Source organism: Typopeltis vanoorti, chromosome 23 (genome assembly GCF_054136105.1).
Source record: "Typopeltis vanoorti isolate ZY-2024b chromosome 23, IOZ_Tvanoo_1.0, whole genome shotgun sequence".
In the NCBI taxonomy this organism is placed as follows: domain Eukaryota; kingdom Metazoa; phylum Arthropoda; class Arachnida; order Uropygi; family Thelyphonidae; genus Typopeltis; species Typopeltis vanoorti.
This window is the reverse complement of record NC_143571.1, coordinates 51,462,501-51,487,059: the sequence shown is the minus strand read 5'-3', so window position 1 is coordinate 51,487,059 and position 24,559 is coordinate 51,462,501. Positions and strand designations below refer to the sequence as shown.

At 37.4% G+C, this 24,559-nt stretch overlaps 1 protein-coding gene across 1 annotated transcript in view; it reads left to right on the top strand.

Moving 5' to 3' along the window:
- The window catches only part of LOC150093847 (sodium/myo-inositol cotransporter-like), a 252,092-nt gene that overhangs the window by 64,345 nt on the left and 163,188 nt on the right, over positions 1-24,559 (top strand). The window contains exons 7-8 of the mRNA XM_090412588.1: positions 9,259-9,339; positions 23,220-23,425. Coding sequence (XP_090268714.1) covers positions 9,259-9,339; positions 23,220-23,425 — 287 coding nt within the window. The remainder of the gene's footprint in view (positions 1-9,258; positions 9,340-23,219; positions 23,426-24,559) is intronic.

Genomic DNA, 24,559 nt, shown 5'->3' with positions numbered 1-24,559 from the left:
AATCAAACTCCTAAGCTTGTCATACTTTCCAGCCCGATAATTCCACATGTACCCTGTCTTAATTGAAAATTCTACACCTTTAGCCACCTCCCAAGTTAAGACCCTATGATCACTCTCACCGATTGGTGGCAATGTGGTCATATTTGTTACAGCCAAATCCTCAGATGTAATTACTAGGTCAAGCACTTTCTGACCCCTAGTATTTTCCATTACATGCTGTCGCAGATAGTTATCCCTTAATAACCGCATAAAATCCAGTTCCTTCCTTCCGTGTGTCCTCTCCTCACTCCAATCAATGCGACCATAGTTGAAATCTCCCATAATAATCACCCTCCTTCCACTTATTTCTTCTATTTGCTTGTGCATACTGTCACCACCATCTTCTCCATCACCTGGTCTATAGCAGCACCCAATTGTATATTTATTTCTGCTAGCCACAATCTCACACCAAATGGCCTCAAATGTGCTCTTTTCTCTATCCTGCAATTCAACTTCTATTCTCCTTGGCTGTAGCTCATCAGCTAACATCAACAATACTCCTCCCCCCATTTTATTCTCTCTGTCATTCCTGAACACACTATACCCATCACATTCAATCCCACTAGTTATATCATCTACAGTCAGCCATGTTTCACTAATACCAATAACCTGTGGTCTGGAAGTGCCAACCATGGCCCAAAACTCTTCCTTCTTGTTCCTAATACTCCTAGTATTAGTGTACATGAATTTAAGACCCCCATTAGCCCCAACCCTACCTTGATGCCTTATATTAACTATCCCACTCTGATTTGTTGTCCTTATTTGCTCTGGCATATTATCTTCATTCTTACATTCAACTGCTTCCAAAAGGACTGTATATCTACTCCCCCCACTTAACAAATCTAGTTTTCCTGAATTTGCACATCCACTACATTCAGCAACACTTTCTCAAGTCTTCTTACACCGTAACCATTCAAATGCAAGCCATCCATCTTATATAGTTCCTTTCGCCCATCAAACTCACTCCACACATCCACAAATTCCACACCACTCGTCATACATAACCCACGCATAAAGTCATTCGCAATTATGGCCCTCCTTTTAAACATTTCACTGTCATACCGTGGCAAAAGACCAATCATTCTAACTCTCTCACTCTTTTCTTTTGCTACCTCAAACAATTCATTCAGGTCTTCTATCATTTCCATTTTATCTCCTTTCAAATCATTTGTACCTGCCACAACAATCATTTCTTTCACCCTTTCCTTTTGCTCTCTAATAGACTCAGTTACGTCCTTTATGGTCGCACCGGGTTGGTACGATTTTGTCATATCCTCTACTAACACACCTCGTACTAACGAGTCTCCATACAGCACTCTATCCTTCTTCTTGTTCATGTTCACATTCATACGTCTATTTTTCCTGTCATACCTTTTATCATTGGTTGGTTCATTCTGTCTACTTTTGTTCATGCACTCTAGCTGCTGTTTTGCCCTTTCTATCTCACCATTCAACAACGCGATCTCACTCAATGCATCTATCTCATTTTTTTTATTCTCTGAGAAACCATTAATACTATCATTCACACTTTCTACATTCACACTCTCACAATTTTCATGTACAACCTTGCCGTTTCTTGCCATATCCCTATTTTCTTCATTCTGAAGTTTGACAAAAATATCACACTCACGATCCGAAATACACTTCAATTCCTCATTCTCCCTACATTTTTTTTCTACACACATTCAGTCCTTTATTATCATCTAACCACACTCCGACCGCACTCCGCAAAGCATACATTTCACAGCTAGTACACTGACACATTTCTTTTATACTACCGTTCTTTGATAAAGATGGCGAACCATCATTACTGGCCGCCATTTTCCTTCGCACAGATGCCATACTTATTTGCAACGTGTTTTATTAAATTATACGTTATAACACACAAACAGACGCACTAAAATACGCAAGGCAAACAAAACTACACAATATTAGGTAATTTTTAACGATGATAACTGAAAATAATACTTATCTTATCTTGCACGAACACTACACATTACGAATTAGTTCTCAATCTTAGAGTTTCGCTTGCTGACTGTAAAACAACAAGGGATTTTTATCCCCTTAATTTTAGTTTTTACTATTCTTAAAAATGGTGCCAAAAACTCGTTGCAACAAGGCAGTGACTAAAGTTAAAGTTGCTACTGAGGAGAGCATTTGTCCCAAACAAAAACACCAGTACAGTGATGATGGTAATTTATCTGAGGATATGCTGACATCAGAAATAGCTCGGTTAAAAGAAATTATTAGGAAATCCACCAAGGAATTGGAAAATGTGGAAAAACATTAGTTTAAACTTTGACAGGATAAGAAAAAGGATGAGAACAAGAACAGGCAGGAAAATACTGAACTTGGTAATCAAAATATTAATAACAAGGTAAGTCATTTAATATCTAAGAAAAAAGAGTATGGTGACTCAATTTTAAAATTTGCGCTTGCCGAGGGAATCACCGCTTCTAATTTCCCAGGAATGAAAATTAAAAATATGACAAATGTAATTGAAAACCAAAAAAAGAAATGTAAAAGAAATGGTAGTGCTGGTAGGTACTAATAATTTAAGTGGTGAAAAACATAGTATGAGAGAAGATATGGAAGGTCTGTTGGAAGAAGCTTTCTCTCACAGAAAGAAATGTGAGATAGTAAAAATTGTAGGATTACTACCTAGATATGATAGTACTGAGTTACGGAGGGCGATGCTAGCAAATGATTTCACATGCAGGCTATGTAGAAGATATGGATATGAATTTTTAGACATGTGGGGTGTGTTTGATGGCAGAAAAGATTTGTATAAGAATGATGGCCTGCACTTGAATTCATTTGGCATCATTAAGTCTCATACCACTTCTTGGTATGAGACTTAATGCAGAGAGTCAGGGAAACAAGCTCATCAAGGGAGGAATGGGAAAAATGTGTGTGAAAGTTCAGCTATGGTATACAAACGTGATAAAGATATAAATGCCTTTGAACATGGTTATGTATGTGGCCTAGGAGTGGAAAAATATGCTTTGGGTTCAGACCCTTTAAGTATGTCTAGGGAGGGAAAAGAGAAAATTCTAGAACAAGACCAAATACATTGTATATCTAATTATAAGAATAGGCTATGTTATAATTTATTATGTCTATACACAAATGCCAAGAGCATTAGAAACAAAGGGGTTGAGTTTGTTGCTTTATTGAATATGATGTGGCCTAAGATTGTTGGCATTAGTGAAGCCTGGCTCTCAGAATCATTATGGTAAGTGGGATCGAGTATAATGGATATACTATTTTTAGGAATGACAGAAGAGATAGGAGAGGAGGAGTGCTACTAATGATATCAAATAACTTAAGTCCAGTTAGGATAGATAGATAAATACAAGAAAACAATGATGGTAACAATGTCCCATGTAGCTAATACTCATCGCTACATTGTCCTATGTAGCGATGAGTCTATTAGATGTGAAGTGGAGGTTAACAGAATGAAATACATGGTGGGGTGTTGCTACAGACCTGGCAGCTCAGTTGTAGGGGACGAAGAAATGCATTGCCAATTTAGCCTTATGGGTACCAAGTGATTGATCATTATAGGTGACTTTAATTTTCCAAACATTGATTGGGTAGAAGAGAAATCTCATGATCAGAAAGAACAGGAATTTATTGAATTGTTGTGGGATAACTTTCTCAAGCAGCATGTGAAAGAAGGAACTAAAGGTCAAAGAGTGTTGGATTTGCTCATAGTGTCAGAAGGAAGGGATCTCTCTCAAGAATATAGCTATTTTACCACCAATTAGTGACAGTGATCATACTGTTCTTTTTTGGGAAGTATCTACTTATTATTGAAGCTCAGATTAAAACAGGCTACATGCTGAACTACAAAGCTGGAAATTATGATCGACTTAGAAGAATACTATCTTTGGTCCCATGGTATCAGTTACTGAATGGAAAAAATGTCAACAGTGCATCGGAATCTTTGAAAAAGTGCTTGAATGAGGCTGTATTTGAATGTATCCCTAGTGTTTGAAGAGTAAATAGGTTGGGTATGAAATGGATGCGCAGCCTTATTAAGCTAGAAATTCCACATGATGATGCGGAAAGAGTGTCGTGAGAATAAGAGTGAGAGGAGTTATGAAATATATAAAGCTCGTGCCAGAAAAGTTAAGAGTATTGTGAGAAAAGCTAAAACAGAGTATGAAAATAAATTGGCCTTGCAAGCTAAAGGCAATCCAAAAGAATTTTATCATTATGCTGCAAGTGAAAGAATGAATGTGGAAAAATAACTTTATTGAATGCAGATGGTACTTGAGTTTTGGAAGTTAAAGAGATTGTTCAGTTAATGAGCGCTCACTTTGCTAAGATATATCAACCAGATGTATGTAGTATGGTGCACAGTGCTATTGCTATGTTGGATGAAGAGTTAGAGGTTCATGAAAACGAGGTTGAAGAGCTTTTGCATAACCTGAATAAGAATTTGTCGATAGGGACAGATGGAATATCTGCCCGTTTGTTAAAGGAATGTTCAGCTGAATTGGCTAGGCCTTTCGCACATTTCTATAACTTGAGTCTCAGCTCAGGATTGATACCACAGGAATGGAAGGAATGTAATATAGTTCCATTGCACAAGGGTGCAAAAACTGATGTGTCTAACTACTAATCTATTAGTATTTCTGGTGTGATAGTGAAGAATTTAGAGAAGTTAGTAAAAACTCGCATACAGAAATGGGTAGACAATAATTCTATACTCTGCAGGGAACAGCATGGGTTTACTAAAGGAAGGTCATGTTTTAGCAATTTGCTCATATTTTATAACAATGTTATGGCCGAGTTGGATAAAAGAAATGGATATACTATGATAATGTTGGATTTTTCTAAGATATTTAATAGGATAGTGCATGATGGGCTGTTGCATAAACTGGAGAATATGGGATTGGAACATAATCTATTGACTTGGATCAGGGGTTAACAGACAGATATCAAAAAGTGGTATACAGTGGGTGTGAATCTGCCAGATTTAAACTAACGTGGTGTGCCTCAGGGTTCAGTCCTTGGGACATTATTGTTCAATCTATACATTAATGACTACAAGCAGGGTCTATCATCAGATTTGCAATTGTTTGCCGATGATGATGCAAAGATAGGCAGGGCAATCAGGGATGCTACCGATATTCAGCAATTACAAAATGATTTGAATAGACTGGAAATCTGAGCAAACGAAAATGGCTGTCAGTTTAATGTTAGTAAGCGTAAAGTTATGTACTTTGGTGTGATTAGAGATCCAGTGGCATATTATATTAGGCAGGTTATGCTACAAGAAACTGAATAGGCAAGGGATCTTGGTGGATAAGTTTTTAAAGTTCAAAGGTCACAGCAAAAGTTGCAAATACAACTCAGAGGATAATTTCTATGCTGAAGCGAACCTTGACATGTAAGGATAAGGAAGTAATTTTGCCTCTTTATAAGGCTTTGATAACACCACACTTGGATTGCTGTGCTCAGATTTGGTCTCCCAGGTTCCAAGGGGATAGAGATGTGGAAAGGGTGCAAAGAAGATTTACAAAGATTATATCTGGATTATTACGAGTACGAATGAATTGATAGGTGATAAATTTTTTATGAGAGAGAACTTGAAAGTATTGTTAAAGGTAGTGAAAGAAAAGAATAACAGAGTTAAAATGGTGAGTCTGTTGCTGCGGTATGACAGAGAGGAGTTTAGAAGGAGGGGCCACAATCGCAAATGACATTATGCGCAGGTTATGCAGACGGTGTGGTATGGAATTCGTGGACGTGTGGAATGAGTTTGATGGGCGAAAGGACTTATACAAGATGGATGGCCTGCATTTGAATGGACTTGGTGTGCGGAGACTGGAAAAAGTGTTGCTGAATGAAGTGAAAATGGATGTGCAGAACCAGTGAAACTAGAACTACCAAGGAGGGGGGTGGTGGATATGCAAACATCAGTGAGACAGTTGAGTGTATAAATGTATATAATGTACCCGAGCCAGCACTAAGGACAAAAAATGGGAATGGGACATTTAGAATAACGCACCAAGATAGGGGTGGATCAAAGGGATCACTGCATTTCATGTATACTAATGCCAGGAGTATTAGGAACAAGAAGGAAGAATTTTTGACCTTGATTGGCTCTTCCTGGCCACGTGTTATTGGCATTAGTGAAACATGGCTGACGGAAGATGATATAGTTAGTGGGATAGAATTGTAGGTTATAGTGTGTTTAGGAGGGACACAGAGAATAAAATAGGGGGAGGGGGTGTTATTGATGATAGCTGATGAACTGCAGCCAAGGAGAATTGAACTTGTATTCCAGGATAGTGAAAGGAGCTCATTTGAGTCTATTTGGTGTGAGATTGAGACTGGCAGAATAAAATATAGAGTTGGGTGCTGCTATAGACCAGGTGATGGAATAGATGGTGGAGATAGTATACATAAACAAATTGATGAAATGAGTGGAAGGAGGGTAATTATTATGGGGGATTTCAACTATGGTAACATTGATTGGAAGGAGGAGAGGATACATGTGAGGAAGGAAAGAGATTTTATTAAATTATTAAGGGATAACTATCTAAGACAGCATGTAATTGAAAATACTTGGGGTGTGAGAGTGCTTGACCTGGTAATAGCATCTCACAATTTGACTGTAATGAATATGACCATGTTGCCACCTATCGGTGAGAGTGATCATAAGGTCTTGACCTGGGAGGTGGCTAAAGGTGTGGAATTTTTGATTAAGATAGGGTATATGTGGAATTACCATGCTGGCAAGTTTGACAAGCTTAGGAGATTGCTTGGATCAGTGCCATGGCATGTACAACTGCAAGGGCTGGACGTCGATAGAGCATGGGAAGTGGTCAAGGAGCATTTACAGGAGGTTATGGCTGATTGTATACCTAGGGTCCGAATAGTAAAACAAGTAGGCGTTAAATGGATGAATAACACCATTAAGCTTGAGCTGCAAAAAAAGAAACAACTGTGGAGGGAATTTAAAGAAAGGGGTGACCTGCAGACCAGAAGGGTAACGAGTGTAGTAAAATCAGCAACAGCCAATTATGAAAGGAAACTAGCTATTGCAAGCAAAAGAGAATCCCCAAACAGTTTTTTCAATATACTGCAAGCAAGAAAAAAACTGTACATGGCAAAATGATTTTAAGGAATGACGATGGTAAGGAGGTCACTGAACCAGTCGATATAGTGGAGTTACTGAGCATGCACTTTGCAAAAGTATATCATCCAGGTGGTGACATTGAAAAAATGAAAGAACCATTAGTTTATATGGGAATTGTGACGAATGAAGTGGAGGTGAATAGTCTATTACAGAATCTTAATGTGAATACATCTGTGGAATTGGATGGTATACCAGCACAGGTCTTGCATGAAGCGGCTAAAGAATTATCAGTGCCCTTGACCATGTTGTTTAATCTGAGTCTCGGCTCTGGTTTAGGCCCGAAGGTGTGGAAAGAGGGTAAAATAGTTCTACTGCATGAAGGAGGATCCAAGAGTACGGTTGCAAATTACCGACTCATCAGCATATCAGGAGTCGTTGTCAGTGTCTTGGAGAAAGTAATCAAGGGAAAAATACAGGAATGGATTGATGAAAATGAGATACTGTACAGGGGACAGCATAGCTTTGTGAAGGGTAGATCATGCCTCAGTAACTTGCTCAAGTTTTTATAACAGGGTGACGGCTGAACTGGATAAGGGAAATGGGTTTACAGTGATACTGCTGGACCTGGCAAAGGCGTTTGACAGGATACCACATGGAATTCTAATCCGTAAACTACAACATATGGGAATGGATATAGGGTTGGTGAGATGGATAGGTGGGTGGTTGATGGAGAGATATCAAAGAGTAGTTTATTCAGGAGTAGAGTCCAAAAGACGGCCTGTGACTAGTGGTGTGCTGCAGGGTTCTGTTCTTGAACCACTGCTGTTTAATCTGTTCATTAACGATATAGGGAAGAATCTAAGTGGAACTGTACTTAGATCCTTCTAAATACAGTTCCACTTAGAAGGAAATATGTAAAATGTGAGGTTATGCATTTTGGGGTGAAAAGATTAGCAGCAGTATACCACATTGGTGGAACTGTACTCCAAGAGATTGATGAGGCCAGGGACTTGGGAGTGTTGGTGGATAGGGAGATGAAGTTTAGGGGGGCACATTGCAAAAGTAGCTAAATCAGCTCATCAACTCACTTGGTTGTTAAAAAATACCTTGATGAGCAGAGACAAGCAAGTTATTGTACCTCTGTACCGAGCCCTGATATGACCTCATTTCGACTACTGTGCCCAGATTTGGTCACCTCGGTTCCTTATTGATGGGGAGGAGGTGGAGAGGATCCAGTGGCAAGTGACTAAGATGATAACAGGTCTATGGAATGAACCATATGAGAACAGGTTGAAGATTTGTGGGTTGCAGAAACTAGTTGATAGGCGGAAAAGGGGAGATATGATTCAGACATTCAAATTGCTAAAAGGATTCTATAGGATTAATTCAGAGGATATTTTTGAGATCAGGACTGGTGGTGGGAGAACTAGGGAACACCTATGGAAGCTGGGTATGAGTGTGGTTTAGCAGAGTGTTAGAGCTGGGTTCTTTACTTTTAGAGTGGTAAATGAGTGGAATAAGCTGCCAGAGTCTGTTGTTGGTGCTATGACAGTGAGCGAGTTCAAGGCAAGGTATGATAGATACTGTGAATAGTTGTGTGGACATGATGTTTTTTAGGGCCTCCCTCGATGAGTCTAAGGACTCCCTGGCGTAGCCCGAAATAATAATAATAATAATTATGGGATTTAGATTATGAGGACAGATGACGAGTATGTGGATTACAGACTATTTAACAGGAGAAAGAGAGGTGATGTGATAGAGGTCTATAAACTTTTGAATGGGTCTTATAGCATTTCAAATGATGAAATTTTTCGTTATATGGAAGGTGGAGAGAGAACACAGGGGCATCCATGGAAGTTAAGGTTGTTCTCAGTCAAGAAAGGGGTAAGACCTAGGTTTTTCTCTCAGTGAGCAGTGAGTGAGTGGAATCTAGTGTAAATGAATTTAAGGGAAGGTATGATAGCTGGGTTGGGTAATTTCCAGCCTCCCTCGATGAGTTCTTGACTCCCTGGTGGTCTCAGATAATAATAATGTATTATCAGTGAACATATTGATGGTGATTGCATGATGATGCATAATTATCGTAATAGTAAATTTCCTTAATTTTTACTATATTTTTCTAGGAGGTCTAGCAGCAGTTATTTATACAGACACTTTACAGTTTTTTATCATGATTATTGGAGCTGGTATTGTGGCTGTAAAAGGTAATTGGTTTTTAAATCTTTATTAAGTGAATATGAAATTTGCTTTTCTTAAATTTTTATTTTAATAAATTTTAGTTTGAATGCTTAAATATTTAACTCAAATCTGAATATAAAATAATAAAAATGCCTGAGTTTTGTTGCCATGAATATTTTCACAGTATTGATAGACAACACAGAAGGATAAAATAATATTTATTAACTTATTATATTTTGCTGGTATTATATCCATCATCATCAAAGTACAATCTTATCAGTTTGTCACAGTATTTGAAACAACAATTTGGTATAACAGTGGGACTAGTTTAAAAAAAATTGTCAGAGAGGCTAAGTCAGAGAGATTGTTTTTGGAATCAACAGACGCTTTAAAACATACTACAAACCTGAAGTATGACTGTATAAATTTACCAAAAATCTGGAAACCAATCATTTTAAGATCTAATTAATATTTGTTTCCTCTCTTTTTCCAACATAGATAGCAGCTAATTAAGACTTTAGTTCCTTGTGTTGTCCATAATAATTTTTTTAAACTAGTCCCACTGTTTTTTATTATTATTTCGGGTGACTCCAGGAGTCCTTAGACTCATCGAGGGAGGACCTAAACATCATGTCCACACAACTATGCGATTACATTCTCACAGTATCTATCATACCTTGTCTTGAACTTGTTCACCGTCATAGCACCCACAACAGACTCTGGCAGCTTATTCCACTCATTTACCACTCTAAAAGTAAAGAACCCAGCTCTAACACCCCTGCTAACCACACTCTTGCTCAGCTTCCATAGGTGTCCCCTAGTTCTCCCACCACCAGTCCTGATCTCAAAAATATCCTCTGAATTAATCCTATAGAATCCCTTTAGCAATTTGAATGTCTCAATCATATCTCCCCTCCTCTGCCTATCAGCTAGTTTCTGCAACCCACAAATCTTCAACCTGTTCTCATATGTTCATTCCATAGACCTGTTATCATCTTAGTCACTCGCCTCTGGATCCTCTCCACCTCCTCCCCATCAAGAAGGAACTGAGGTGATCAAATCTGGGCACAGTAGTCGAGATGAGGTCTTATCAAGGCTCGGTACAGAGGTACAATAACTTGCTTGTCTCTGCTCGTCAAGGTATTTTTCAACAACCAAGTGAGTTGATGAGCTGATTTAGCTACTTTTGCAGTGTGCTCCCTAAACTTCATCTCCCTATCCAAACTGTTATATCAAATTGTTTTGTGTACTTGGACAAACTGTTTTTGTGCTCTGAAGATGTTGGATATAATGCCAGCAAAATATTAGCAAATAAGTTAAGAAATATTATTTTCTTATCATTCTGTGCTGTTATGAATATCATGAAAATAAATAACATCTGCTGTGAACACAAGCCTTTCCATATGTTTGCTGTCTTCTTTTACGAATTAAAATAATTTTATCATTTTCACATAAAGCTGCAAGCCTCTAGCATATAGCTGTGTGTGTGTGTGTGGAGGGGGGGGTGTATTTAGAAGATAGTGGCATATTTAAATTTTGCTAAGGCTTTTGATAGATTATTTGACAAGATGATAATCAAATTGAAACATGGGGTTGGACAGTAATTAGCATGCTAGCTTGGAGATTGGCTCTCTAATAGATATCAATAAGTTGTGCATGGGGTACAATATCCCAGAAGAATAAAGCCACTAATGGTGTGCCTCAAAGGGTCTTTTTAAATTGTATGTTAACAATATTGGAAAAATTTTGAATGGTGATATGCAGTTTGCAGATGATATGAAATTGGAAAGAAGTAAGAGTACTAAAACATATCGTATAGCTTTGCAAGAAGACTTGAATGAACTTGGTAAATAGGCAAGTGAGTGGGGTTGTTGTCAGTTCAATGTTATAAGGTGTAAGGCTAAAAATTTGGGAAGCACAGATGGGAATGCAGAGTTTGAGGATGGTGAGGATATCCTGGAGATAGGGTGAAGATGAGATGAAGGTTTTGGGAGTGATGGTAGATAGCAACCTAAAGTTTTGGGGACAGTTTTACTAAAAATTGCTAGGGCAGCACAGCACAGCACAGTAGCAAGGATGCAGGAGACACTGAATGTGTAGATGTAAGGGTGTTATGATTCCATTATATAAGGTTATAATCCGACTGCATACAGATTACTGTGCACAACTTGGTCCGATGGTCTTCAAAAGGATGAAATGTTGGAAAAGGTCCAGAGATGGATGGTTGAGCATGAAGGCAGATTAAAAGAATGCAGATTGCATTCTTTTAATGGATTTGGATGAGATGCCATAGAATTAGTGGGCAGAGACAGGGGAGAGGAAGTCATCCCTATAAGAATTGGTGGAGGATAAAAGATGAGCAAGAGGAGTGGGTAAGAATAGGTGTTTTGTATGACGAGTGGTGGATTATTTGAATGCATTACCCAAGAATGGTGAGTGGAAACATTTTCAGCACAATGAGCTGTGTGTGATAGAGAGAGATACAGAGAGGCCTTCTGCAATGAGTCCTTTGGAGGTCTGAGGATAATTATATATATCAGATATTCCAAGCTATCACTTTACTTTCATAAAGTGACAATCTTGTGTTTTTTTAATTGATGTTTATGAAGTTTAGCTTTGGAAAATGCAAGTAATTGTTATTTATGGCATCTCTATGTAGTATGGAGACCCACTGTGGGAGACCCAAATCAACTGTCATGTATACACACACAAATCCCATAATACCTCTTCTTGAATCCATTCATTGTCAGGGAACTAGCAAATAATTCTGGCAATCCATTCCACTCACTCACCATTACTCATGTGAAAATCTGGTCTGCACACCCTTACTAACCACACTCTTACACAACTTTCACAGATGGCCCCTAGTTTTCTATTTGTCATATATTGAAAAAATTTCATTTCCATCAATTTTATAAAATCCCTTTAATATCTTAAAAGTTTCATGTCTGCTCTTTTCTGCCTATCAACTAAATCTTTTCAACCACCTCCTGGTCCCCAACAAACTCAGGTGACCAAATCTGCATGCAGTGCAGTAGTCAAGATGTGGCTGAATCATAGCTTTATAAATTCATATTTATGAATTTAGGGACACAAAACACATGTATTGAAATGATTATTTTCATCATCATTATCATCAAATTCCTGCCGTGTATCCTCAAGGGGTGTACAGGATATGAGAGTACTACATGAAAAAAATTACGTCATTATTAATTTCCTATCTACAATTTTCCTCCAAATCGGTCTGTTACTTGTCAAGACTCCAACATTATCAGATCTTATATTTCTATCGTCTAAAGCACTTTGTACCGTATCAATCCACCTATATCTTGGTCTTCCTCTGGGTCGTTTTGCTGCCAACCTGGCAGAGAACACTTGTTTTGCTAATCTTTCCTCGCCCATTCTGTTTAAGTGACCATACCACCTGAGATTAGCTCTAACACATTCCTGGATGCTAACAACGTCAAGTTCTTTCCTAACATCCTCATTTTTAATATGATATTGCCATTGATGCCATCTGTTCACGCCTATAATCTTTCTCAGGACTCTCATATCTGTGGTGTCTAGTCTTTGGTCAAGTGTTTTACTTCTGACCCAGCTCTCAGATCCATAAGTTAAAACTGGTTTGAACACTGTCTTGTATACAGCTAATTTAGTGTTCTGACTAATTTCTCTCTTATTCCATATGAATTTATTCAGTTGACTTCCCACCATACCAGCTTTGCTGATTCTGTTGTCTATTTCTATATTTAATTTACCATCTTCATTAAAAATCATGCCTAAATAGCTGAAATGTTTTACTTGTTCCACAGGTTCTCCATTCACAACACAGTTGACATTTTCAATGATTCTGCCTATTTTCATTGTCTTTGTCTTTTATTGCTGACCTTCATACCATATCTATTACCACAGCTATTCAATTTAGTCAGAGAATCTTGCAGACTTGTAGCAGATTTATTTAGAAGTATAACATCGTCTGCATAAAGCAAAGAGCTGACATTAACATCTCCAATTTTGATATCATGTTTAATACCACTTTCCTTCATAATGTGATCCATATAGATAATGAATAACAGAGGAGATAATGTACATCCTTGTCTCACACCAGATTTAACATTAAACCATCTTCCTGTACTTCCTTCAATTCTAACTGCTGACTTACAACTCAAATAAAGACTAAGTATTGCTTGATATAATGCCCCATTGACACCATATAACTGCAGCATATTGAATAGCTTCTCTCTTATCACCTTGTCATATGCCTTTTCCAAATCGACAAAACTTAAATACAGATCTTTGTTATATTCCCATGATTTTTCAACTATTTGTCATAAAGTAAAAATCTGATCCTAACAGCCTCTATTTGACCTGAATCCAGCTTTTTCTTCATCTAGCTTCTCTTCCACAATCCTTCTCCAACTGTTTCTCAAGTACACTTGCATATATCTTACCAGGAACACTCAGTAGAGAAATACCTCTGTAATTCTCACATTCAGTTTTATTTTCCTTTTTATGTATGGGTACTATGAGAGCTCTACTCCAATCATCGGGAATTCGTCCCTCTGTCCAGGCTTTCTGAACTATGCAGCGCAGCCACTGTAAGACTTTTATACCACCATACTTCAGCATTTCTGGTCGAATATCATCTACTCCTGCTGCCTTTCCACATTTCAAGCCTTTAATGGCTTTTTCTACTTCAAGTATAGATATGTATTCCTGACTGCATGCCTGGTCAGTGTTCTTTTACCACTGTGCTGTCATCACTGCTTGTTTCATTTAGCAGTTTTTCAAAGTAATTACTCCATTCTTCAAGGATATCTTTTTTTCCCCGTTTTCATGTCACCTTTATCATCTCTAATTCCTTTTACAGCACTCTTTCCTCCATTCTTAAGCTTCTTCAACAACCTCCAGAATATTTTGCCACCTTCTTGATATTTATTTTCTATATTCTTGCCAAAGTCCTCCCATGACTTTTGTTTAGCTAGTTTTACACAGTGTTTAGCATTCTTGCATTTGTCTCTATATTCTCTAAGAGCACAAGCTGACTTATTTGACAGGAACTTTTGATATGCTTTTTCTTTTCCTTCACTGCCTCTTTAACTTCCTGTATCCACCAGGGAGTTCTGATTTTTTTTATCCTTACAGACAACCTTACCACATGCCTCTCTGGCAGAATCAATCAATGTTTTCTTCAGAGTTTGCCACTGAATCTCCAAGGTTTGATTCCTTTTCTCAAACTCTTTCATTTTTTCTTCAATAATTTTTGTGTATTTTAGTCTACAGTTCACATCTGAGAGCTGCTCAACTTTTATTCACTTTAAAACTTTCTTACATGTTATTCTTTTCAATATTAAATTCAATTTTATCCTGCTCAAGACTAAATAGTGATCACTTCCAATTTCAAATCCTCTGTACACTCTGGTGTCCTGCACCAGGGAGAAACCATCACTATCAACAATAATATAGTCAATGAGACTTTTCTATATTCCTTGCCTCTTCTCTCATTTGTGAATTTGTGCACATTTTTATGTTGGAACATGGTGTTAGTGATAACCCGTCCATGTCCTGAGCAGAAATCCAACAGATAATTGCCATTATTATTAGCTTTGCTCTTTTCTCCAAATTTTCCCAAAATATTTTTATATGTCTTGCAGTCATTTCCTACTGTACTAGGAGCAACTTTTCATTTTTCATTGTGTCAGTTGCTTTTTCTAAAGCCTCAAAAAATCCTCCACTTCTACCTTAGTAGAACCTTCTGTGGGACCATAGGCACAAATAAGTCTCATTGTCCAGTTCCCATTCTCATATTTGCCCACATCGCTCTACTTGAGACTACCTACCATTCAAGAAGATTAGCCTCATATTTTGTGTTGAATACTATGGCTACTCAGTCTTTTCCTTGATTGTCATTGCCTGAATATAACATTTTGTATTTATTGCTCAGAAAGATCTCACCAGTTTTGGTCTTTTTTGTTTCAGTCACTCCTATTATGTCGATCTGGTACTTATCTAATTCCTCAGCTAGCTCCATTTCTTTGCTATTCAGGCTTCTTACGTTGATAGTACCGATCTTTAACTCTGGTGATGTTGAGTTGGGGTTTGTTTTCAGATTTGTTCCAGTAACTGACTTTTCGCTGTTCGCCCTGGTTCCCTGGCGAAAACAACGGGGGGCCTTGTTTAACCGGGCGACTCCCCAGCCGGCATGAAATTCTGTCATGTTGTACCATCGTTTTTTATTTTGGTTTAACCAATAAGAATACAATTTGGTCGGCTAAATCCCAAATTGCCAGCCCATCCTCGTTCGTTCAGTATCCAAGTAGATACCCAACAGGGTGCACCACGAGAAGGTGAGGATTGGACATTAGGTCAGAAGCCCTGGTCGGTTCTCCGCATTCCTTTAAAGGCTATGTGGAGGTCTCCTCTCAGTTATACAGCTTTGACCCTTAAGCACCCCTTATTTTACTTATTATTAATAAAATAACACTTGACATTTCGACCCCTGTATTGAGGGCATCATCAGAAAGATGCATGTGTATAGGAAACCAAGCTACATGCTCTTGCACTCTATAAAGGTAAATTAAATCTATGCTGTTAATCTTTTTCTTAGCCTGACCTGAATACAGTAAAAAATTAAATTAAAAAAAATTAATAAATAAAAAACTACAATAAACTCTGCTAAAGTCTTCCTGTACTAAGATTCTTCTAGATTTGTACGGTTCAGATTGTTATGCTACGATTTTCTTCTGGACTTATACAGTTCAGGCTGTCTCTCCTTCTCAGTCTACTGCAAACCTACACACACAGGCTAGTACATACACAAATAATTCTTATCACTACCCAACACAAAAACTAGGGGTCATAAGCACCCTTAAACACAGAGCTCAAACTATTTGTTCAAATGACAAGCTTTAAACCAGGAATTAAAAAATGGTTACAGTAAAAAAAAGTATTCACAAGATCCTCCACAGAGATACCACTAAAAATAAAAAAAGATTTCAAGAATGCTATTGTCATACCTTATGTTAGAGGCATTTCTGAAAAAATAGACAGAACACTACACAAATACAACATCAAAACCACCTTCAAACTCCAGAAAAAATTAAGACACCTACTCAGTTCTTCCAAAGATCCTCTTCCACACCTAGCCCACTCAAAGGTTTACAAAATACAATGCACATGTAACCTACTATACATAGGGGAAACAGGGTGAACCATCTCAATTAGAAAGGACGAACACAAATGACACATTAAATACCTCCATTTTGGAAAAACCGGCCTTTCTGATCACACACTCCAAACATACTACAGAATTGATTGGAAAAGTATCAAGTTCCTACACTGCACCAAAACCTGGTTTGAGAGGAAATTTAAGGAAGCATGTGAAATGCTTGAACATAATCCACATCTGAACTGAATGATGATGGTCTATCCATTCTAAGAATGCGGAGGACCCATTTGCAACCTTTTTAGCAACCAGAACAAACCAATGAAAAATCTCAAGACTTGAAGTGTTTTTTTTTTCCCCTTAACATTCAATATCCCTTTAACTTAACTGTACCTTAATATCCCCTTAACTGTACAAGTCCAGAAGAAAATTATAGTATAACAATCTAAACTGCACAAATCCAGAAGAATCTTAGTACAGGAGGGCTTTAGCAGAGTTTATTGTAGTTTTTTATTTATTTTATTTACTAGGGGGGGGGGTTCTTCCCTCCCTGGTGCCTACAGCACCAGGGAGGTCAGAACCTTTTGCAGGTTGCATACATCATATGCACCTTTTCATTTTCATAACCTTACATATTACAACATTAAATTGACAATCATTGTCTGTTTTATTGATTACAATAATTTTGGGACATATAAACTCATCAGTGAAATTTTCATCTCCCTTATTTCTGACACTCCTGGTATTTGTAAATAAACACAGAAGTTCACTTTTAGTTCTGTAACCAATTCTATCCAAGCCATTGATTGCGGTTTCTCCACCACATTCACTGTTGTCTAATCACCTTTATCACCGTTAACCCTGTATATCCTCTGTGTCTCAATACCCCACTCATATCTCAATCATTTTCATTCCAATGCTGATCATCCCCATACATTCACTACTGCTGCCAACATCCACTTTCCTTATGCCGTGTCTCCCTGTTGACTCTGACTTCCCACCCTGTTTCCATGTTCCTCTTTCATTCTCTAAATGCGTGGATAGGCTTATGCATTCGTCAGACATGTTGTAATAGATTTAATGGTATTGACATGAACACAGATGGATAAGAAAATAACTATTAACTTAAAAGCAAATATTTTGCCCAGTATTATATCCAGCATCTTCAGAGCACACAACACAAAGTTTGTTACAAATGCAAGACAACCACAATCTGGTGTAACAGTGGGGCTAGTATAAGTAATTGCAGCGTGCAACACAAGACTAAAGTCCTAATAGGGCCCCATCTAGGTTTAAAAAAAAAAACGTATTTCAAAGTTTTGAAATAGTAGTCCAAATAATAGTCTTAGAAAGTTTGAAAAAAATAAAATAAAAGTATTAAATATTAATTTGGTCTTAGGATGACTGTCTCTCAAACCTTTGGTAGATTTATACAGCCATACTTGTTAAAGTTTGGAGTAAGTTTTAAGGCTTCTGTTGATTCCAGGAACAATCTCTCTGACTTGTAGAAGCTTCTGTGCATTACATTTGTTTTTTTCCAATTGATCCTGTGTTCTGAGGTATCCACAGCATGGACTTGCCATAGCGAAAGTGTCAGATATATTTTTTGTGTTCACTGAGGTGGATGTCCACAGTTCTTCCTGTCTGTCCGTAGTAAGCTTGATGGCAAGAACAGGGCACTTCATAGACTCCTGGATGTGATAAAGGAGTGCATTTGTCCTTAGGTGAACCGATGAGAGTTGCAAATTTCACGTAAGGTTTAAATACGGTTTCAGTTGGTGTTTGTTAAGCACCCTAGATATCTTTCAGATGTGCCTTTAATGTATGGAATGGTGATAGTTTTGTTGTAGTCTTCTGTGGTAGATTGAGGGGATTTCTGGGTAGCACTTAACCAATGGTTATAATCCTTATGGGGATTATAACCATTGGTTAAGGTGTGATGTAGGTGAGAAAGTTCAGCAGTGAGAGCAATGTCACTGGAACAGATTGCTCTAGCTCTATGGGTTAGTGTTTTTAAGATACCATATTGTTGAGAAGGGTGATGGTGTGATTGTTTGTGTAAGTATCTTCCTCTATGTGTGGGTTTTCTATAAACCGAAAATGATAAGGAACCTTCTGGAAGATGTGTGATCAGTGTGTCCAGGAAGGGCAGGCAGTCATTGGCTTCTGATTCCCTTGTAAAGTGGATTTAAGGGTACTGGCTATTTAGATGCACTAAAAATGTATTCAATATGTCTGTCTGGGCCATGTGACCAAATAGCAAACACATCATCAACATTTGAGAGTGGCTGTGTTGATAGCTAGTTTTTCCAGATGTTCTATGTAGAAGTTGGCTAAGGGGGGGGGGGGAACTTATAGCTGTCCCATCTAACTGTTTGTATATTTTCCCTTTCCATGTAAAATAACCTGCCTGTACTGTGAATTTAAATAGCTGAAATATATCTGGGGGAAATTGTGAATTTAGTAAGTTAAGTGTTTCAATCAGTGGTGTTTCAATTAGTGAATAATGAGGTGATATCAAAACTCACCATTAGGTCTGAACTATTTGAGGTGTGGTTTTCTAAAATACTTTTTAAGTGGATAGAATTTTTAATAAAAGAGGGAGAATTGTTTCTGTAAGTGGCTAGTAATTTGGCTAAATGTTTAGCTAGTTATGTAGGACTGTTTATACTATCTACAATAGGTTGCAGAGGTGTACCTTGTTTGTGTATTTTAGGAGCACGATATATTCTGGATGTTTTAACGTGCAAGGGTTTGAGTTTTTTGACAATTTCTTTTGGCCAGGAAGTGACTTTGTTCAGTAACTTGCACACTTTATTCTTTTGTGAGTTGGTGGGATCTCGATCTATGATTTGATATGTAGACCGGTCTTGGAGCAGTGCATGCATTTTGCTTTCATATTCTGTTGTATCCATTACTACAGTGGCGTTTCCTTTGTCTGATTTGGTTATTGTAATGTGGTTATTATTGCGTAGTTCTTTTAGAGCTATTATTTCTTTATGTGGGTTGTTATTTTTGGGAGGCTTAGAATGGATTAGGATATTGGCCACGTCTAACCTAATATTATTGGCTATAGCTGGAGGTAAGTGGTATATCCCACGTTCAGCAGAAGCCATTATTTTGGTTTTAGGAACTTCTTTAGGAGTAATGGCAAAATTGTGTCCAAGACTTAATACACTCATGGTCTCTTTGGATAAGGTTGTCGATGATAGGTTCACAGCGACGCCATCTTGATGAAATTGCAGCTGCCGTGTAACATTGTGTTAAAATTCTAACCACCTAAAAAAGTATTTTAGAAAACCACACCTTAAATAGTTCAGACCTAATGGTGAGTTTTGATATCACTTCATTATTCACTAATGTACCACTAATTGAAACACTTAACTTACCAAATTCACAATTTCCCCCAGATATATTTAAGTTATTTAAATTCACAGTACAAGCAGGTTATTTTACATGGAAAGGGAAAATATACATACAGTTAGATGGGACAGCTATAAGTCCCCCCCCCCCTAGCCAACTTCTACATAGAACATCTGGAAAAACTAGCACTATCAACACAGCCACTCTCAAATGTTGATGATGTGTTTGCTATTTGGCCACATGGCCCAGACACATTGAATACATTTTTAGTGCATCTAAATAGCCAGCACCCTAAAATCCACTTTACAATAGAACTAGAAGCCAATGACTGCCTGGACACACTGATCACACGTCTTCCAGAAAGTTCCTTATCATTTTCGGTTTATAGAAAACCCACACATACAGGAAGATACTTACACAAACAATCACCCTTCTCAACAATATGGTATCTTAAAAACACTAACCCATAGATGGAAAATGACCATACCATCACAAATTAGCTCTGCACATGTCTCTGTCTATTATCTTTAACCCAATTCTGTTATTTTAACAGTCGTTTTTTTTTTTTTTGCTGGTAGAGGGCAGCTACATAGTTGTTGTTGGTAAAGGGCTGTAGGAAAGATGAGCATGATTTTGTGTAATAATTGGCAATATTGCTTGCATTTTAGTATAATATTGTTTATTTTTGATAGTTCAGTGTACCTGTGTGATTTGTGATTGTTGGCTTTGAGGATTTATTTTTTATTTTTATTTTACAAAAATAAAATTATTTATATTATTTTTTGTTTATTAAATTTTGAATCTTGCTTTGAATGGAACACAATGATAGTATGCAATATCTACTCGCCACACAGCACGAAGACCAAATGCTGTTAATGATGTAGACTTTTCAAAAATGGTTTGATGCTGTGAGTGCAACATGTGTGACAAAATGTCAAAGATGTGTTTGTGGAGAGATTGAACAAGAGAAGAGAGAAGGTATGGATTTGTAGAAAGTGATATTTTGTAAGATTATGAGTTATCAATGAATGCAAAAGAGACTAGAGAAAAAGTCAGTGTAAATGAAAGAAACAAAAATGGAATGAAAGCTAGTGAGACACAGAGTGAAAGCATAAGAATGTAAGGACAGATATCAGGAGATTATTGAGAAGAGTGAAAGATAACAGCATAGTGAGAAAGATGTGTTGCCAAGTTATGACAGAGTTGAAACAGAAAGCAAGAATCATGAATGGTATGCTGGCAGAACTGTGTGAGGAGAAGGGAGTGCAGTTTGTGGATGTGTGGCATGTATTTGTGGGAAGAATAGAATTATACAGAAGTGACAGATTGCATCTGAATGACTTTGGAGTTAGTAAACTGGTGAAAACTGATGCTAGAGAGAAGTGCAGTGTATGAAGCAAGCAAGAGATCAGAAGTAAGAGGTGAAGTAAAGTGATAAAAGATAACTGACACTAGGTTTAATAGGTCATGATAATATAGATAGTTAAACCAACTAATTTCCTGACATATGCTAGAGGCTTCTTCTGGGTTAGGAAGAACGAAAAAAATACAAGCTATAAATGTGAACCATTACATAGCTAAAACCAACCTGCAGGAATCATTACACAAAAGTAAAAAAAACAAACATGTGGAGCATGAAAGCTGGCACAGGTTAGTCTTTGTTCAGTAGGTATGCATGCTAGTCGGCAGTAAAGTTAAGTCTAATGCTGGAAATATCTAATAAGTGACTTCTAAATATCACAAAATCATTCCCTGGTTTCTGTTGAGTGTGCCTTGTGGGTGGATAACCATCGGAGGCTCTTTGATGTTGCAAGCACTGAAGTTGTCTTCTATGTAAGATATGGAGCTCTTGTCCCATTCAATATTGTAATGAGTGTGGGAGAAGTGGAAAGCTAGTTATCCACTTTCACTGTTAACCTTCTCACACTACACTGCCTCAAAACCACTGATACTATTTCCCCTCTTTCAAATCTAAGTTATGTGGACATAACTTACCTGTTATTATCAACATCACCCCCCCCTGCGCCTTGTCTTTTCTATCCTTGTGAAAAACAGGTATCATTCCATTTCTATTGCTTTCAGGATATATTCTTGGAATAAAAGACTGAAGTGCTTGAAAATGGAAATAGTAGTAGTGAGAGGGAGAGATGAAGAGAGAGAATGAGAATATTGTAATAGATTTAACAGTATTGATATGAATACAGATGGATAAGAAAATAACTATATATTAACTTGAAAGCTAATATTTTGCTGGTATTATATCCAGCATCTTCAGAGCACACAACACAAAGTTTGTTACAAATGCCTGGTGTAACAGTGGGGCTAGTATAAGTAATTGCAGCATGCAACACAAGACTAAAGTCCTAATAGGGTGCCATCTAGGTTAAAAAAAAAAAAAAAAGTATTTCAAAGTTTTGAAATAGTAGTCCAAATAATAGTCATAGAAAGTTTGAAAAAAATAAAATAAAATGTAATAAATATTAATTTGGTCTTAGGATGACTGTCTCCCAAATCTTTGGTAGATTTATACAGCCATACTTGTTAAGGTTTGTGAGTAAGTTTTAAGGCTTCTGTTGATTCCAGGAACAACCCTCTCTGACTTGTACAAGCTTCTGTGCATTACATTTGTTTTTTTCCAATTGATCCTGTGTGCTGAGGTATCCAAAGCATGGATTTGCCATAGCGAAAGTGTCAGATATATTTTTTGTGTTCACTGAGGTGGATGTCTGCAGTTCTTGTACCTGTCCACACAGGTATGCTGAACTATCAAAAATAAACAATATTATACTAAAATGCAAGCAATATTGCCAATTATTACACAAAATCATGCTTATCTTTCCTACAGCCCTTTACCAACAACAGCTGGTAAAGGGCTGTAGGAAAGTTTTGCTGTAGCTGCCCTCTAGCAGCAAAAAAAAAAGACTGTTAAATAACGGAATTGGATTAAATTGGATAATAGAAAGAGACATGTGCAGAGCTAATTTGTGATGGTCTGGTCATTTTCCATTCTGCAACATGTGCATAATGGTCAGCAAAATTTGCATAATGCAGGAAAAAGAGATTTGGAGGACGGTATGCCATAAGTGGATTTATGCAGTTAGTCATGCCTTTAGAAGACTTAAATTTAGGTTCTTCCATGTTGTTAGATCTTAACAAATAAGATTAATAAAAAAAAAAAAAAGATTATAGGAAGCTGGTAAATAATGCAAGCTTTAATTACTACTATCATAGTATTCTGTTTAGTTATTACGAGTGTATATGGGAATTAATTCTGTGTTATTTTTGAATCAAATTGTCAAGAATGTTTTTGTTAAAAATTCATTGCCTTCTACTAAAAATAGAATTTATCTACTAAATAGTATTCACTTCTGTTTATAGCATTCATTATGGTAGGAGGATATGAAGGATTGCATGACAAATACATGGAAGCTATACCATCTGTTCTCTCAAATAATACCACTTGTGGCATCCCAAATGCCAAAGCATGGCAAATGTTAAGGTCATATGATGATCCTGATTTACCCTGGCTAGGGTTTATACTTGGACAGTCACCAGCTTCTATATGGTACTGGTGTGCTGATCAGGTAACTAGAACTGTTTGCTTTAATGGAATTATTTTTAATAATATAAAATTTAAAATAATTTTATATTATTTTTAATTTTATTAAAATTTCTGATATTGAAATATTATTTCTGAACTAATGTTCATTTAATCAACATTATTATTATTATTATTCAGGCCTCCATGGAGTCAAAAGACTCATAGTGGGAGATCCTTCCTAAGAAACACAGTCTATCATACCACTCCTTAAACTCATTGACCGTTCTCGCTCTCACCACTCCATCAGGCAATGCATTCCACGGTTCAACTACCCTCCATGCAAAGAAACCACTCCTCACCCTCTTGCTCAGTTTCCTTTCGGAACTTCCAGGGATGGCCTCTTGTCATCACTCCTTCCCACTGTTTAACCAAGCGAAACAACTCCCCAGTGTCAACCCTGTAACCACCTCTCAACAGTTTAAAAGTCTCAATCATATCACTGCTCCTTCTTCTATCCACCAAACTCTGCAGTCCATATTCTCTCAGCCGATCCTCATAACCAAAATTGTACAGTCCTGAAACCATCTTTGCCATCCGTCTTTGTACCCTTTCCACACTTAATTTATCCCCTTCAAATCCTGAGGACCAAATCTGAGAACAATAGTCTAAGTGTGGTCTGATCAGAGACTTATACAATGGAATGAAAACCCTTTTATCTCTGCAGGTCAGTGTCCTTCTCATAATTGCAGCAATCCTCTGTGTTACCTTCCCTTCACCACCTTTGCAATATGTCCCTTAAATTTCAGGTTTCTATCAATCATCAACCCCAGGTCTCATCTCCCCTACTTCCTCCAGTATAACTCCTCCCATAGAGTATGAAGCATCCCATTGATGTTTCCCAAACTGCGAGACCTTAAATTTTGCTGCATTAAACTGATATTCCCATTCATTTGCCCATCTGTCTAGTTTATTCAAATCCTCTTGCAGGGCTACCACATCTGCACTATTACTAATAATCCTTCCCAGCTTCGCATCATCCACAAACAACTGAATATCCCCTTGCAATCCATGAACAATGTCATTGATATAAAGGTTAAACAATATAGGTCCTAATACTGAGCCCTGTGGGACCCCACTTGTAACCCTCTGCCTCCTTGAAACTGCTCCACCATACACA